This window comes from Engystomops pustulosus, chromosome 8 (assembly GCF_040894005.1).
Source record: "Engystomops pustulosus chromosome 8, aEngPut4.maternal, whole genome shotgun sequence".
In the NCBI taxonomy this organism is placed as follows: Eukaryota; Metazoa; Chordata; class Amphibia; order Anura; family Leptodactylidae; genus Engystomops; species Engystomops pustulosus.
Window position 1 is genome coordinate 57,702,873 of NC_092418.1, and position 18,139 is coordinate 57,721,011.

The following is an 18,139-nucleotide window of genomic DNA, read 5'->3' on the forward strand; positions in this document are numbered from 1 at the left end:
CTAGTAATATTTTATTATTCTTTTTCCCTCCCCTTATCTCCACCCATAGGGACTCCACATTTGCATTTGCGTTACTGATGTCATCTTCCAAGACAGGCTTGAGGCAAGAATTCACATATAAACAAACCCCTCCCCCTTTTTTATTTATACGATCCTTTCTAAAAAGACTATAACCATCTATAGCAACAGCCCAGTCATAGCTACTGTCCAGCCATGTCTCGCTGATACCCACTATATCATATTTCCACTCCAACATCAAGAGTTCCAGTTCCTCAATTTTGTTTGTGAGGCTTCTGGCATCTGTGTACATACACTTAATATGGTTTTCCCTGTCCGTATTCCTTTTGTTCTTATTCTCCAATTTCATTCCAGCCCCCCTTCCTCCCCCATGTACTATGACTCTTCCCAGCTCTCTATCTACACTGTCTATTTGCCCTGCACAGGTGTAGTTGCCCTCCCCCCAGGTCTCCAGTTTAAACACTCCTGCAACCTTCTAGCCATTTTTTCCCCCAAAACAGCTGCACCCTCCCCATTGAGGTGCAGCCCATCTCTACTGTAGAGCCTGTAGCCGACTGAAAAGTCAGCCCAGTCAACCCTCCTTCCTACACCAACTTTTGAGCCACTTATATACCTCCCTGATCTCCCGCTGCCTTTCTGGTGTGGCACGTGGTACAGGTAGAATTTCAGAGAAAACTACCTTTGAGGTGCTTGCCCTGAGCTTATGGCCTAAATCCCTGTAATCATTTTTAAGGACCTTCCACCTACCTCTTACTTTGTCATAAGTGCCAATGTGGACCATGACCACTGGTTCCTCACCAGCCCCTCCCAGTAATCCGTCAACCCAATCCGCAACATGCCGAACCCGAGCACCCGACAAACATCACACTGTTCGGTATGCACGGTCTCTGTGTCAGCAAAAGTAAGGACCTTTAATCCTGGTGATCGGGTACTTGTGCTAGTCCCCACTATAGAGAGCAAATTTCTCCCTAAATGGCAAGGACCGTATGAGATTCTAGAAAAAATAGGAGAGGTGAACTACAGAATACGTCAGCCTGGATGGAAAAAAACAGAGCAGACTTATCATGCAAATCTATTAAAGGCCTGGAAAGACAAAGAGAGTCTGCTTACACAGATGGTTCTGGCTAGTCCACCTCCTGCGATACCCTCACAGGCTGCAGATAAGCCTGTAGCAGATGCAGTGGTGCGAATAGCAGATACCCTTACAAAAGGACGACAGCGAGAGGCACGAGAGTTTGTAGCAAGAAATACAGATGTGTTTTCAGAGTTGCCAGGTTACATATCTGTAATTAAATAAGATATTGTCACTGAGCCAAGGGTAAAGGTAAGATCAAGGCCGTACAGAGTCCCTGAGGCTCATAGACAAGCCATTTCAGAGGAAGTTCAGAAGATGCTGAAACTACGGGTTATTGAGGAGTCCAAAAGTGAGTGGGCCAGTCCAATTGTGTCTACGTTTGATGCCTATCCCATGCCACGGGTTGACGAGCTTATAGAGAGACTAGGGGGAGCTCGGTACTTTACCACACTGGATCTGACCAAAGGATATTGGCAGGTACCCCTGACAGATAGGACTAAAGAAAAGACAGCCTTTATCACCCCTGAGGGCCATTTTAATTATGTTGTGTAGAGATGAGCGAGCACTAAAATGCTGAATTGAAATCAATTTTTCAAAGGGACCAAGGTTCTGCACAGGGAAGCTTGGCCAAAAACCTGGAAACCTCAGAAAATGATGGAAACACCACGGAAATGGACAGGAAACAGCAGAGGCAGCATGCATGGATGCCTCTGAGGCTGCCTAATCGCACCATTATGCCAAAATTATGGACAACAGCATGGCGATGACAGAGTTACGGCGAGATAGCATCTAAAACACCCAATAATTGACCCTGACACTATAGGGGGCGGCAAGCAGAGGCAGCGGCGACAGGCTAGAGAGTGGCATGGCGACATACTTCAAATAGACTCAGGTTTCAACCCAATTAAAATAATTTCTTTTGACGAGGATAACGTGTAGCACTGTATGAAACAGTATTTGGCCTGGTTATGGCGGCAGAGAGGAACCAAAGGAGGTGAGCAAGAAGCGCTGAAATGATTTTCTATTTGAACAAAAGGTTGATGATATATTTAGTCGATAACACAGCATGGCGGCGACAGAGTGACCAAGTTCCATAACGTATCTGGGGAAACACCCGAAAAATGAGCCTGACACAGCTCGTTTGCTAAGGAGACGACATGTGGAGTCAGCTTTGGAGACGACATGTGGAGGCTGCTATGGAGACAACGTGTGGAGGCTGCTATGGAGACAACGTGTGGAGGCAGCTATGCAGACAACGTGTGGAGGCAGCTATGCAGACAACGTGTGGAAGCAGCAATGGAGACAACGTGTGGAGGTAGCTATAAAGACGGTGTGTGAAGGCTGCTATGGAGACAATTACATTTGGATAGTGCCTGTATGTGGCAGTCCAAAAAAGTTTTCAAAACAGAGGACCAGGTAGTTGGCCCTCCAGAAAAATGAAATACATAGAGTACCTGTATGTGGCACTCTCAAAACATTTGCAATACTGAGGACCACGAATGTGGCCCTCCATAAAAATGTAATACATACAGTACTATAGCTAGAGCCAGTTGGCCCTGGCAAAAAATAGCCAGTTGCCTCTGCTTTAGTGTACAAAGAGGAGGAGAAGGAGGAGAATGAGGAGGAGGAGTACATGCATGAGAATTATTCAGGTTGAGCTGCTTTCACCTGGTGGAGAATGGAAATCATGAGAAATCCATGCTTGATTCATCTTGATAAGCGTCAGCCTGTCAGTCGACAGGCGTGTACGCTTATCGGTGATGATGCCACCAGCTGCACTGAAAACCCGCTCGGACAACACGCTAGCGGCAGGGCAGGCAAGAACCTCCAAGGCGTACAGCGCCAGTAGGGAGCTGTGTGATCATTTAGGACGATGATATGGTTAGCTACGTACTCCCTCACCATCTTTCTGTAAAGATCAGCCCTACTCTGCCGAGACTGGGGACAGGTGACAGTGTCTTGTAAAGCATACCCCTGCCAGTGCTGGACAAGCTGCCTACTCACCTACTCTCCCTTGCTACTTGTCCAGCAGAAGTATGCCCAGGCCGCTAGCGCTTTCAGATGGGAAAGACTGTTTCAGCTTGTGCACCAGGGCCTGCCGGTATTCATGCACTCTCACACTTCTTTCCTCTACAGGGATGAGAGTGGAAAGATTTTGCTTGTACTGTGGGTCCAGGAGAATGAATACCCAGTAATCGGTGCTGGAATAAATTCTTTGAACGCGAAGGTCACGGGATAGGCAGCCTAGCATGAAATCTGCCATATGCGCCAGAGTCCCAATGCGCAAGAATTCACTCCCCTCACTGGCCTGACTCTCCATTTCCTCCTCCAACTCCTCTTCTTCTGCCAATACACGCTGAACAGTTAATAAGGACTGAGCAATAGTCCACTCATCTGTCTCGCCGACATTCTTCTCCTCCTCCTCCACCTCCTCCGATACGCGCTGAGAAACAGACCGGAGGGTGCTCTGGCTATCTTGTGACGAGTGCAAAGCTTCCGACTTCATGCTGACCAGAGAGTTTTTCAACAGGCCAAGCAGCGGGATGGTGAAGCTGATGATGGCGGCATCGCCACTGACCATCTGTGTTGACTCCTCAAAGTTACTCAGCACCTGACAGATATCAGACATCCACGTCCACTCCTCATTGCAGACTTGAGGAAGCTGACTGACCTGACTACCAGTTATGGTGGAAGTTGACATCTGGCAGTCTACAATCGCTCTGCGCCGCTGGTAAATTCTGCATAACATGGTTAAAGGGGTATTCCAGGAATCAGCATAATTCATATACAAATGGGTACTCAAAATATAAGCTAATGTGTAGTTAGTTGTTATTAAACATTTTGCTCCCCTTAGCAAAAAATGCTGGTGACATACACTATGATGGAGAATTAAAATGCTACTGGCCCTTTAATCAGTCCGTAGATTTCCTCCACGCGGTCCGTTGCAGAGCAGACACAGGACAGAAGATCGCCGCTGGTCACATGTCCACATCACATGTCCTGCACCTGCCTGGGCAGGTCATGTGATTACCACTATGTTTGGCTGTAGTCGGTTGGTTGCAGTGCATCCAGTATGGCCAGTGTTGTGGTGATGGCAGTTGCACATCATTACTATGGTAACAAAGCAAGAAAGTCTGTTGTATAATCACTGGGAGCAGAGCATAAGAGGGAGGAGGAGTTACTGAGAACTGAAGGATCATGGAACTTGTAGTTCCATGTAGTTTGAAGTGGCGGCCATCTTAATGATAACCCCGCCTTCTTTAGAGAGGCCATAAATTTTGTAAATCAGAAAATCAAACTATTGAAGCTCCATTTTGTGACTAATGACATTGAGCATTGTTGTATTCATTTATTTATATCATCATGGGTTTTTGTGTCAGACGTTCATATTCCCGGGAATACTCCTTTAATGTGGAATTCCATCTCGTGTGCACATCGCACAACAGTTGGTGATTTGGCAGTTGGAGGCGGCGCTGCCCTGAGAGAGGCAGCATCTGTGATTGACTTTCCGAAATGCGCACAGATGTTTCATAGTTCCATAGTTTATACGGTTGAAAAAAAGACACTTGTCCATCAAGTTCAACCAAGGAAGGGTAGGGATTGGATGAGGAAGGGATTTAGGGGAAACAATCCTATATAGCACCATGTGGCGCACCTTCATGAGCAAATCAGACAGATTGGTGTATGTCTTGAGAAACCGCTGAACTATCAGATTTAACACATGGGCCGGACATGGCACATGTGTCACTCTGCCGAGTTGCAGAGCCGCCACCAGGTTACGGCCGTTGTCACACACAACCATGTCTGGCTTCAGGTTCAGCGGTGCCAGCCACAGATCGGTTTGCGCCGTGATGCCCTGTAATAGCTCTTGGGCGGTGTGCCTTTTATCACTTAGGCTCAGCAGTTTGAGCACCGCCTGCTGTCGCTTAGCGACACTGCTGCTGCGCCTAGAGCTACTGGCTGATGGCGCCATGCCCACGGATGGTAATTCGGAGGAGGAGGAGGAGGAGGAGGGGTGGGAGGAAGAGGAGGCATAGTAGGCCTGAGAGATCGTGACCGAGGTAAGCCCCACAATCCTCGGCGTCGGCAGTATATGAGCGGCCCCAGGGTCAGACTCAATACCGAGGGGCGGCTGCCGCCATGAGGTTGCGAAAGGCCTCGGTCTATACCAGCCTATAGGGCAGCATCTCCAGGCTCAGTAATTTGTAGATGTGGTTGTTGAGGGCTTGAGCGTGTGGGTGGAACTGTAATTTCCTCTTGCGATCCAGCGTCTAGGGTATAGACAGCTGAACGCTGCGCATGGAGACATTGGTGGACGCTGTGGAGGATCGTGGAGGCGAAGGTGTGGTTTTCGAGCGGGAGGTGTTTGTTCCGGGGTCCTGGGCAGGGGGCTGACTAGAAGAGGCAGCAAATGACACAGGGAAAGGAGCAGTGGAGGGCCCGGCCGGAGGTGAACGGCCTTGGTTCCATTGAGTGGGGTGTTTAGCACTCATATGCCTGCGCATACTGGTGGTGGTTAAGCTAGTAGTGGAAGAACCCCTGCTGATCCTGGTGTGGCACAGGTTGCACACCACAGTCTGTCGGTCATCCATTGTTTCTTTAAAGAACCTCAAGACTTGAGAACATCTAGCCCTCGCCACGACTGTGAAGGTAGAGCAGAACTGTGAAGGAGGGGACTAGAGTCCCAGTGTGGGTGCAAGCCTCCGCTGGCCGGACTCAAGGTAAGCAGACAATGAAGAAAAAATGGAGATGAGGCAGCACTCCTGGAAAAAGTAAGGTGTTTATTCACCTAATGTGAAAAAAAGTGCGACGTTTCAGCCCCTCAATGGAGCTATTTATGCTTGAAAATAGCTCCATTGAGGGGCTGAAACGTTGCACTTTTTTTCACATTGGGTGAATAAACACCTTACTTTTTCCAGGAGTGCTGCCTCATCTCCATTTTTTCTAGCCCTCGCCACCTGAGCTTCACTACGTGAAACATTTGACTCGCCTCCGTCTCAGAAGCACTGTCTTCATCCCGCCTATCAACCCAGCTTGGGTCTGTCACCTCATCATCCTCCGATCCCTCAGTCTGCTTTCCCCACAGACTGCGACCGGTGGAAAACCTGGGCATCGGGAAAGAGCTCAGCAGCAACCTGAGAAGTGGTTTGTGACTCTGGGAAGGGTCCAGAAAACAGTTCCTCAGAGTATGCCGGATCAAATTCCAAATTTTCCTGGAAGGGGGCAGACTGGGGCGAAGGAGGTTGAGGTGGAGGAGCTGGTGGAGTGCTCACTTGGGCAACATGGGTGGACTGTGTGGAAGACTGACTGGTGGACAAATTGACTTCAAGCATTGTCCGCAATCCACGACATCACCTCTACCACGAGTCCCAGTAAGACATGAAGCTACGGAGTGTAGCTCTGCGGCATTCCCCTGCTCCCTCATCAGCAGGTAGTGTCTCACCCCACCTAGGACCACGGCCTCTGACCCCTGCAGTAATTGGATGCCCACGCCCTCGTCCTCTACCCTTAGCCCTCGGGTTCAACATTTTCCAAATAAAAGTCTATTTTATAGACAAAAGAGAAATATAAACTGTAAATTTTTTTGGTAATTTTTTTTTTTATGTTTGTTTTTTTTTGGATTTACAGAAGAACAAAACGCAGGAGAAATCAGACAGCAACCTCAGAAGATGATTGCTATGGCTAGATTCTAACCAACACAGACAATTTTTTTTAAATGTCCCGGTATTGAACAAAAGACCGTATTTGATTACGCCACACGTGACGTATAGTACGCTTCACCGCAGAGAGAATGTGGATTGGGATTTCTGGAGTCTAGCTTGCTTAACAGTAGCAGGCACAACCGTTCAACTACAGTAGACAAAATGTGATTACTATAACGGAGATTTACCACCCCAAAAAAAATTAAAAGAGAAAATGTTTTTGTTGTTGTTGTTTTTTCGTTTTTATAACTTTTTTTTTTTTATTATTTCTTTATGAACAAAAAACACAGAAGAAATCAGAAAGCAAACTGAAATGTGGATTGCTGAATGTCCCGGTACTAATGTGAACAAAAAAACGTATTAGATTACGCCTTACGTGACGTACAGTACACTTCACTGGCAGAGAATGTGGATTGGGATTTCTGGAGACTAGCTTGCTAAACAGTAGCAGGCAGACTAAGCTAGATGAAATTGCATTTGCACCACTGACAGCACACAAAAGGATTTTGTCCTGTCACTATCACTTTTGAAAAAAAAAAATTAAAATCGGCAGACTGTGCCTAATTCAATCAAACCCCCAATAAATTGTCCCACTTAGCTGTTTGAAATGGATAAGTGTGTCACTAAGAGTCAAAAATAACGTTCGCAAGTCTCCCTGCAAATTCGTCACAATATGGTATTAGCTGCACTACTAGTGCCAGCAAGCCCAGCCATAAGCAAATAAAAAAACTAACGCTATTGTAGCCCTAACAAGGGCTGTTGGGTTCTTGTAGAATCACTCCTGCCTAACAATAATCTAATAGAACACCCTAACGCTATCCCTGCCCAGCAGCAGCTCTATGCCTAACGGCATCCAGGCAGAGAATGATCCGAGCACCGCGGGAAGTGGCTAGTATATTCCAGGGTCACCTAATCAGGCCAGCCAACAACTGCTATCGACATGTAAGTGTACCACGTGATGCTGGGTGTTCTGCAGAGTCTCCTGGCTTGTGATTGGCTCTGTTTCTGGCCTCCAAAAATCAAAACAGCAGGAAATGCCATTTTCTCGAGCCTGGGAAATATTCATCCGAGCAACGAGCAGTTGCGAGTACGCTAATACTCGAACAAGCATCAAGCTTGGACGAGTATGTTCGCTCATCTCTAGTATTTACATATACACTGCATACTTTTCAGGTTTTTAATTTGTAAAAGTTGGAAAACATACCAATTTCTTCACAATTCAGAAATACTTAAAAATTAGCGTTGCTTTATCGTATAAAAAAAGTTTTGAAAAAAGTTTTGTGGCTTTAACTTTAAAATACAGAAAAATTCTAAATATATGAATACTTTTGCAACCACCTGTGGCCACTCAATATATACTGTGAAGTAAACAGTGCACTAAAGTAGAAATGGGAAAGGGACAAACAAGAATCTGTCTAAGGACAACTAATTAGGGCGTTCGAAAACTAACTGGTTAATCCTCTTCTCCCAGACATCAACTTTTTCACATTGTAAGGTTGTCCTGTAAATCAGCCAAAACAAATCTTATTTGATATTGTCAAAATTATATGCTGTTATTATTGTTATTATTACAATACTATTATCAGCTTCAGCTCATAAAACATCACAAAGGGTATCTCAAGCTCCAGCAACAACTGTGTATGTGTTCCAGCCTTACTTTCCTATTGTTATTACTGTAATAGTGAGAATTCTAATTCTGATTAATACTTGCAATTCTTTTATTGAATAGTCAGAATTATTAGTAATAATGTTTAATTATCATTTAACCCCTTGCTGGCATTTGACGTAATGGTACTGCATCGTGGGAGGTGCGTTCCCGTAAAATGCAGTACTATTACGTCAAACTTCTGGCGCCTCTAACAACCGCATTCGTAGATTTCTCTGATCGCGGGTGTTAACCCCTGACATGCTGCGGTCACGCTGAACACGGAGTGCAAGGGGCATTTGACAAGAATCGGACCCCTCCTGGCAGGACCCGGCTGTAACACACTGAGCATGTGCAGTGTGTTACATTACACATTGTAATACATCTGTATTACACTGTGTAAGGTGAAGAAGAGCTTAGACAAGCTCACCTGCAAAAGTAAATAAAAACAGTTAAAAACATTAAATAAAAACATTTTTTAATAAAAATGAATTAATTAAATAAAGTTAAAGTCCCCTAAACACAAACATTCCCTATACACATGCAATAAAGTAAAGAAAAAACACAAAATCGCCAAAACTCCCCACATATTTGGTATCGCCGCGTCCGTAACAATCCGTTTAATAACTCAGAAACATTATTGGGCCTGCTTGGTTAACGCCGTAAAAAACAAAACACGAAAATTTTTCATAAAATCTCTTCACAAAAATGTTCTAAAAAGTGATCAAAAAAAGTTGTGTGTGCTAAAAAGGTACCACTTGAAAGGACAACTCAACAAGTACAAAATAAGCCCTAAACTAGCTCTGTCAACAAAAAAAAAAAATTAAAGTTACGTCTCAGAAAAGATGGCGATGTAAAAATAAATGAGATTTCCTCTATATTAGTTTTTTCCAGTAAAATTGTAAAAATAAATGGAAAACTACATAAATGAGGTATCACCGTAATCGTAGTGATCTGTAGAATAAAGATAATATAGTATTTTTAGCATACAGTGTACGAACCTCAAAACATACAAAAAGAAAGGAAACCAAAATTGACAATTTTCTTTTCCTCCATACATTCAAGAGATAAAATCTCATCAATAAGCTAATGACCCACTAAAATGAAATATTTGTATCTCATGTCGCAAAAAATAAGCCCTTATATGTCCAAATTGTCAAAAAAATAAAGATTGTATAGGCAATAAAAAGTGACAATGCATAATTTGCTCTGAATGGCGCAGCTTCCCATTCGATGCCCTGGCGTGTGCCCATAAAGCAGGTTACCTCCACATATGGGGTATTGTTATACACGGGAGGGATTGGGTATAAATTTTGTGGAGCGTTTTGGTCTTTTATCCACTGAGAATTTGTAAATTTTTTTGAAAAACACATTAATTTAGCCAAAAAAATTTACTTTCAAAATTGCATCCCATTTTGTTTTAACCCCTGTAAAACAATTAAAGGGTTAACAAACTTCCTAAAAGTTGTTTTACGTATGGTGAGGGCTATAGTTTCTATAATGGGGTCATTTATGGGGTTTTACTTTTATTTAGGCCTCTGAAAGTGACTTGAAACCTGAGCAGGTCCCTCATTAGCAGGATATTGCGTTTTTTATGAAAATGTGACGTTTAAAGACCCATAACAATAATAAGAGTATGCATAAAAAACCATGTCCACATAAAGTAGACATTCGGTGAATTTAGTTATTAACTAGGTTATGATTAGGTGTGGAAAAAGTAGAACATTTTGAAGTTCGAAAATCGAGAAGTTTTCCAGATTTTCACCAAATATCCGATTTTCTCATAAATAAATGCAAAACATACCAGCAAAAATTTTCAACTAACATGAAGTACAAAGTGTCACAAGAAAACAATTTTAAAATCACTTGGATATGTTAAAGCGTTTCAAAGTTATAACAATTGATAGTGACACAGGGCAGATTTGAAAAAATGGGCCGTATAAGGAAGGAAAAAAGTGGCTTCGGCGGTAAGGGGTTAACCACAAACTGAAATATAGCATATATGTATAGTACCTGTTTATTTTGTCCAAACATTCAGCAAGAATAAATGGCAGATCTTCACTTGCAGAACTCTGGGAAGAAAAATAAAAAGCTTTATGCAAAAGTCTAAACCTATTAAATATTTAAAAATCTGATCAGTTTTTGCCAATTACATATATATATACATGTATATCTAACAGGCATATTGAATTACATGGTACCTTTGTGTTATTCCGTATTGACCTATTGTGCTATTTTAATTTGTGTTATTCCGTATTGACCTATTGTGCTATTTTCATTTTTGTATGTACCAAATTGAGTTCTAATAAAAGTTTTGAATGATAAAAATCGGATCTGTAAGGCTCTGTTCACAAGGCGTTAACATTGTGTATTGAAACACAATATAACAGCTGTGAAGAGAAGACTTACCCAATTACCGTATATACTCGAGTATAAGCCGACCAGAGTATAAGCCGAGACCCCCAATTTTACCATCAAAAACTGAGAAAACCTATTGACTCGAGTATAAGTGGTCACAGACCCCCCACCCCCCAGTATGTAGCCAGCCTGCCTCAGTAGTATACAGCTTGCCCCCAGTAGTATCAAAAGGAAGAACGATCCAGCGTCTCAGGGGAGTTTGATGATAAAACTTCGCTTTTATTCCAGTTCCAAAAGACATAAAAACATTAGGCAAGGTACACAGCCTCTATTGTCATGGCATGCAGGAAATGACCTACGCGTTTCGCTCAGGTGAGCTTACTCATGGTCTACTTACATAGTATGTGTTGCAGCTTTTTAAAGATCGCAGTTCCCTTCGGCGTGTGACGTCACAGTCACGTGACACCTGATCAGGCATGTGACGTCACGGTCACATGACCCGCGTCACATGACCAGACAGGCTCCGCCTCCAGGAAGATCGCGATTGTATACAAAATTTAAAAGGACTAATGAAGTATTAAAAGAAAAGAGTGCCACTAGAGAAAGGTGGGTAAGGAGATCAATGGATACATAAGCAACTATTGTATATTAAATTCACATGCAAAACATGAAAAACATTGCAGATAACAGGAAAGAGGAGATTAATTAATTAAATTCCTCATCATACCGGTCATTTTAAGTGAGTTTTCAAAAAATGAACTATGTAACCATAGAGAAAAGTAACATGGTGTTACATTAGGGAATTTCAAGAAGGTATAGAAGGACAATGCACTATATTTAATAACACAATATTAGATCCTGTCTTAGGTTCATACCCAAAGGTTGAACAGTTTTCAGGATAAACATCCAATAAGTTTCCCTATTGATAAGTTTTTTCCTGTGGTCCCCACCTCTTATTGGTTTCGTGACTTTTTCAATTCCCTGCCACCTAAACGTGTCACAATTCCCGTCATGTAGATCGCGGAAATGTTTTGAGGCGGCCGACATGTTAGTTAAATTGGTGTTCTTGACATCTGAAAGATGTTTTCTGATACGGGTCTTGAGGGAATTGGTGGTGCATCCTATGTATTGCTTCTCACATGAGATACAGGATATTAGGTAAATGGTGTAAGTTGTATTACAATTGAAGTAAGTGGTTATATTATACTTCTTTTTGGTTGTATATGAGAAAAAGGAGTTAGTGGTGGTCAAGAAACCACATGCTATACATCTGGAGTGTCCGCACTTATGGTTGCCTGGATGATGCAACCAACTGTAGTTGCATTGTTTATCCTTTTTACTATGGAACAGGCTTGGAGATACAATTGTCCCAATTGTGGGTGCTTTTTTTGAAATATATCTAACTCCATGGGAGAGACATGTTCTAGCTCTATTGTCTTGTTCCAGAATTGGTATAAATTTATTAACAATATTTCTAATTTGATTGAACTGTTTGCTGTATGTTGTTACAAATGCAATTGGTTTGGTACCAGCCCTTCCCTCCTGGCTTCCCTCTCTCGCAGGTTTATTTTTTAACAAATCTTTACGGTCAATATTTTTAATTCTATTTTTAGCTGAAGACAAAACTCGCTGTTTGTATTTTCTCTGTACTAATCTATTTTCCCACTCCATGACGTGTTCATCAAAAACTATATCTGTGGAGCTATTCCTACGAAGTCGGATCAACTCACCGTAGGGGATATTGTCCACCACATGTCTGGGGTGGCATGAGGTGGACAATAGAATAGTATTGCCTGCAACTGCTTTGCGATAGGGCGACACCAATACTTTGTCACCCTGCCCTGTTAATGTGACATCCAAGAAATCGATTCTGTGCCCACCAAAATGGGAGGTGAATTTCAAATTCATGTTATTGGCATTGAGGTGCCCCACAAAATCCAAAAAGTCTGAGTGACTGCCCTTCCAAATCCACAACAAGTCGTCTATGAAGCGGCCGAACCACTGCACAGACGACTTGTGAGGATTGGAATCCGAGAAAACAAAACGTTTCTCCCACTGAATCATGTAAATATTAGCAAGGGAGGGGGAAAACTTCGCCCCCATGGGGGCCCCCTCCACTTGCATATAGTATTGAGCATCGAACATAAAAAAATTGTTCTTAAGGAGAAAGTCAGTCGACATTAAGATGAATTCCTTCAATTCTGCAGAGTAAGTGCTAAATTCCTCTAGATGCCTGGAAAGAAAAAATAGGGCCTGCTCATGCGGGATCGAAGAATAAAGGGAAATTACGTCACAGGTTGCCCAACTAAAAGTACTCTCCCATTTAATATGTTCCATTACCTGCAGTACATGTTTGGTATCTTTTAGGTAACTGGGGGTTACCATAACCAAAGGCTGTAATAGTGGTCAAGCCAGTCCCCCAGTCTCTCCCCAAGACTACCAATTCCCGCGACAATAGGTCGACAGGGGGGAGGGAAAATTCCCTTGTGTACCTTGGGGAGAGAGTGGAAGACCGGCATGACTGGAAATTTATTCACCAAAAACTCCCTGAGTTTGTTATCTAAAACTCCCAGAGCTACGCCCTCGTCCACATGTTTTTGTAGATTTTGATACTATTTCATAGACCCTGAGTCCGTGGGGTTCACCTTGTTGTCCGTGCGCAAGGGGTTTTTTCTACATAAGGTGAGCTGAACTTTTCTGATTTCACAGCTTGCCCCCAGTAGTATACAGCCTGCCCCCAGTAGTATACAGCCTGCCCCCAGTAGTATACAGCCAGTCCCCAGTAGTATACAGCACTGCCCCCAGTAGTATACAGCACTGCCCCAGTAGTATACAGCACTGCCCCCAATAGTATACAGCTTGCCCCCAGTAGCATACAGCACTGCCCCAAGTAGTATACAGAACTGCCCCCAGTAGTATACAGCACTGCCCCAATAGTGTACAGCACTGCCCCCAGTAGTGTACAGCACTGCCCCCACTAGTGCTGCCCCCAGTAGTTTTACAGTTTTACAGTAGTTTTACAGAACTGCCCCCAGTAGTATACAACACTGCGCAGCCTGCCCCCAGTAGTATACAGCTTGCCCACAGTAATATACAGCCTGCCCAGCATTAAAAAAAAAAACAAAAAAACTTATATACTCACCCTCCGGTGGCCCCGGCATGCAGCTCTGCTCCCCCGATGTCCGCGCAGGTCCTCTTCTGGCTTCCGCGCCCGTCTCTTCTTTCTTCTCTAACTTCGTGCTGGGCCCCGCCATTGTTCTCCCCCGGACAGTGCTTAGAATGACGCGCAGTTAGAGAAGACAGAAGACGGCCGCGGAAGCCAGAAGAGGACCCGCGCAGACATCGGGGAGGCAGCGCTGCACGTCGGGGCCACCGGAGGGTGAGTATATAAGTTTATTATTTTTTAAATATTTTTTATGACTGTATGACTGTATGTATGACTTGTGTATAAGCCGAGGGGACGTTTTTCAGCACATTTTTTGTGCTGAAAAACTCGACTTATACACGAGTATATACGATGCATTTCTGTTAATTTAGAAAGCGCAATGTTCACAGAATTTTTTAAACTCAAAATGTTAATACTGAATAATTAGGCAAATCTATCTTCAGTTGTGGTATTTTGTTTCAAGATGCAGTGTGAACTCCATATATGAACACAGCCTAATGCCCCTTCAACAACACTTGGTTCCTTCCTTGCGTTCTTCACTCAAGCAGCCCGCAATGCTCATGCAGGACAATGACCACTGTCACGCAGCAAAACAGGTAAAGCCTAATATAACCCACCCCAATTAAATGTGCTGATCTTAACCAGTAGAGAACTAAATCCTTGGTGACAAGGTTATGGCCAAGAAACAGTCACAGAACTGTTCAAAAAGCGTGGAAGAAGAGTGGAATTCTGTTCTAGTGGCATCTGTCACTACCCCGCTCAGGTTCACCTTCTTTTTCTTGGTGTATTTAAGTGCATTGGTTGCGACACAATTTGAATATTAAATCCCGCGCTCAGTACGAATTAGTCAGATCGTCCGACGGCATGCCTCCCCGATTTCTGTCGCATCAAAGCCAGTGCAATTGCTCCACAATCCGATCACATGCGACACAATCCCCAGTCATAGTGGCGCAAATCCGGAAAATTTCTAAAATCTGGCGAAAGTGTGATCCGTGGACCCTTAGTAAATAAGCCCCATTGTGTTCTAATTTTGATCTCCAGTGTATCAAGTGCAGCTGTGGAAGAAACAGATATCATTTAGTTGAAGGTTTAGGGCTATGACCTGGAGAATGAGCCCTCGATCTTTCAAGACAGGAAGCAGAGAGGTTAAATGTCCCTCCCCAGCATCCATACTCCAGTGACATTCAAATAAGTATACCGGTCACCCGGGAAAAATACCCCCAACAAATTAAACCCCCCCCCTTAGCTTCCGAGCCTCTTTATATTTATTGAATTTTTATTAAAATGTATGTTTTTACACTTAGTTTACATGCGCCGCTGCCGGCGATTCTTACAGGTCCCTGACTGACAGGGTCGTGAAGTTGGTGTGTCGGCCGGCCCCTTCATGAATACGGCTGACTGCTAGGCAACTTGTACGACGATCCAACTTCTTATTTGATAAGTATAAAAACACAAATTGTAATAAAAATTATATAAATATAAAGGGGCTGAGGACAGGATGAGGGGGAGCAGGTTCGGGGGTGACAGGTCCTCTTTAAATCCAACCAAATAAGGGGTGAGAAATATATAGACAAACAATAGGGATGAGAAATATAAACAGTGAAGGAAATAATTATTTAATCCCTCGCTGATTTTGTAAATTAGACTAGACTAGAATTTCAATAATAAAATCCAGAAAATCAATGGTATAAATTATATAAATTTACTAGCATTTTGCAGTGAGAAATAAGTGTTTGATTCCTTTTGCACACAATACCTAACCCCTTAACCCCTTAAGGACGCAGCCATTTTGTAGCTTAAGGCTCAGCCCGATTTTTTGGATTCTGACCTGCGTCGCTTTATATGGTTATAACTTTTGAACACTGTTACGTATCAAAACGATTCTGAGATTGTTTTTTCCCCACATGTTGTACTTCATTTTAGTGGTACATTTTGGCAGATAAGTTTTGCGTTTATTTACAAAAAAAAAGAAAATATGATAAATTTTTTGAAAAATTTGCCATTTTCGAAATTCTAAATCATTGCGTTTTCAGGCAGATCGATTTACCACCTAAATAACTTGCAGAATAACATTTCCCATTTGTCTACTTTACATTTTCATAATTTCTGAAATGTCTGGATAATTTATTTTGATGTCACGCGGCTTACAAATAGAATATCGCTTTTCCGGATTTTCAGAATTGACTATTTTGAGGATAAATACAGTTTTGAATGAAATTTTACATATTTAGCATCAAAACCCCCTATATAACCAACCCATTTTCAAATCTGCACCCCTCAAGCTATCAGAAACAGCATTTACAAAGATTGTTAACCCCTTGAGATCTTCATAGTAATTGAATCAAAATGGGGGTGAAATTTAGAATGGTCATATTGTTCCCTTATACGTTAATTTAGCACTAAAATTTACACATTTCCAAAATATAAAAAGAGAAAACCCACCATACAATTTGTTCTGCGATTTCTCCTGAGTACAAAGACCCCCCACATGTGGCCGTTACTTATTTTATGGGGGCACAGCGAGGTGCAGAAGGGAAGGAGGGCGCTGCAGCTGCCAGGATTTTAGTTTCCTCATTGGCCCCTTTTGAAGGCTATAAAATTTTCGCTTTTTCGTTATTGGGGCCATGTGACGGCATTTTTTTTGCGGGATGAGATGCTTTTTCCATTGTTACCATTTTGGGGTTGGTATCACCTATTGTTGAAAATTTAGGAACTTTTTTTGAGGGCAGGAGTAGAAAAGCATCAATTCTGTACTGGATTTTTTACTTTTTTTTTTTTGGTGTTCACCGTATAGACTAATAATCATGTTATCTTTATTCTATGGGTTGATACGATTACGGGGATACCAGACATGAATATATTTTCTTACGTTTTACTAAATTTGCCAAATAAAACCCTAATGTGGGGTAAAAAATCTATCATTTATGTATTGCCGTTTTCCAAGTGGCATAACATTGTTACTTTTTTGGCTACGGAGCTGGTTGATGGCTTGTTTTTTGCGGGACATGTTGTACTTTGCATCAGTATCATGGCTGAGTACATATGGTTTTTTGATCGCATTTTATAGCATTTTTTGTGGGATTGAAAAGGTAAAAATCATAATTTTTGGAGGGTTTATAACAGTTTTTTTTTTACGGCGTTTATCGTGGGGGTTCAATAATGATTTACTTTTATTCTACGGGTTGTTACGGACGCGGTGATACTATATATGTGGGGTTTGTGTTATGATTTAGACTTTTTTTGAGTTATATGTCTTTTTATATGTTTTGGGAGTTTGGGGCATTTTTAGTGATTTATGACTTTATTTTTTTATTGAATAACTTTTTTTTTTTTTACTTTTTCACTTTTATACCATGGGACATGAACAAGCAATCTTCTGATTGCTTCTTCATGATAATATTCTGCAATACTGATGTATTGCAGAGTATTATCAGTGTCAGCCTATACACTTGCATAGGCTGGCACTGTGCGCTGACCGCGGCATTTAACGGGTTAAGCATCCGCGATTGGAGACAACTCCGATCGCGGGTGTTACAATGGGGTGCCGGCTATTAGTTACAGCCGGCACCCCGTGTTTCCCGATGCCGGTTCTGCTCTGATCCAGAGCCGAGCCGGCATAAGCACCGTGGCGGATATATCCGCCACTGAGCGCTAAGTCACTGCGCTCCGTGGCGGATATATCCGCCACGGAGCGTGAAGGGGTTAATGACTAGCGAATTGGCTTTTTACGGCAGTCATTAAGGGGGTACCTCTTCTGATGCTGCAGTTCTGATTTCTACAGAGGCGCGTCAAAGGAATTTTGCAGGACATTGGGTCCCGCTTCTGCCTGGGTTCAGTTGTACTAACACAGCTCACCGCTGATGTTTAAGTCCTTAGACACCACAGTGTCTTCGTGGATACAGAGGGAGTGCGCTCTGCCAAATGGATTCACAGCTACCCTGCATGGATCGCAGGGTGCCAATGTTTAATACAGGGGCTTTAGATGCGCCGCACTACTTAACCCCCATAGACACTGTCAAGGAAATATTATTCTTGAATGTGTAAGATTTTTTGAACTATTGGGCAATTACAAACTTTGTAGAAATATATGGCATCCATTGAAGCGTCCAGGCCTCATTTACAACATCCTGGAGATCCTTACAACCTGATAAACTCTGACCTGCAGAATGTTCTCT

General features: G+C 42.8%; 1 protein-coding gene across 1 annotated transcript in view; it reads right to left on the reverse strand.

The window, feature by feature from the left end:
* Positions 1-18,139, reverse strand: part of LOC140076143 (3-hydroxyisobutyryl-CoA hydrolase, mitochondrial-like) — a 222,309-nt gene that overhangs the window by 122,858 nt on the left and 81,312 nt on the right. The window contains exon 4 of the mRNA XM_072122650.1: positions 10,454-10,512. Within this exon, the coding sequence (XP_071978751.1) occupies positions 10,454-10,512 (59 nt within the window). The remainder of the gene's footprint in view (positions 1-10,453; positions 10,513-18,139) is intronic.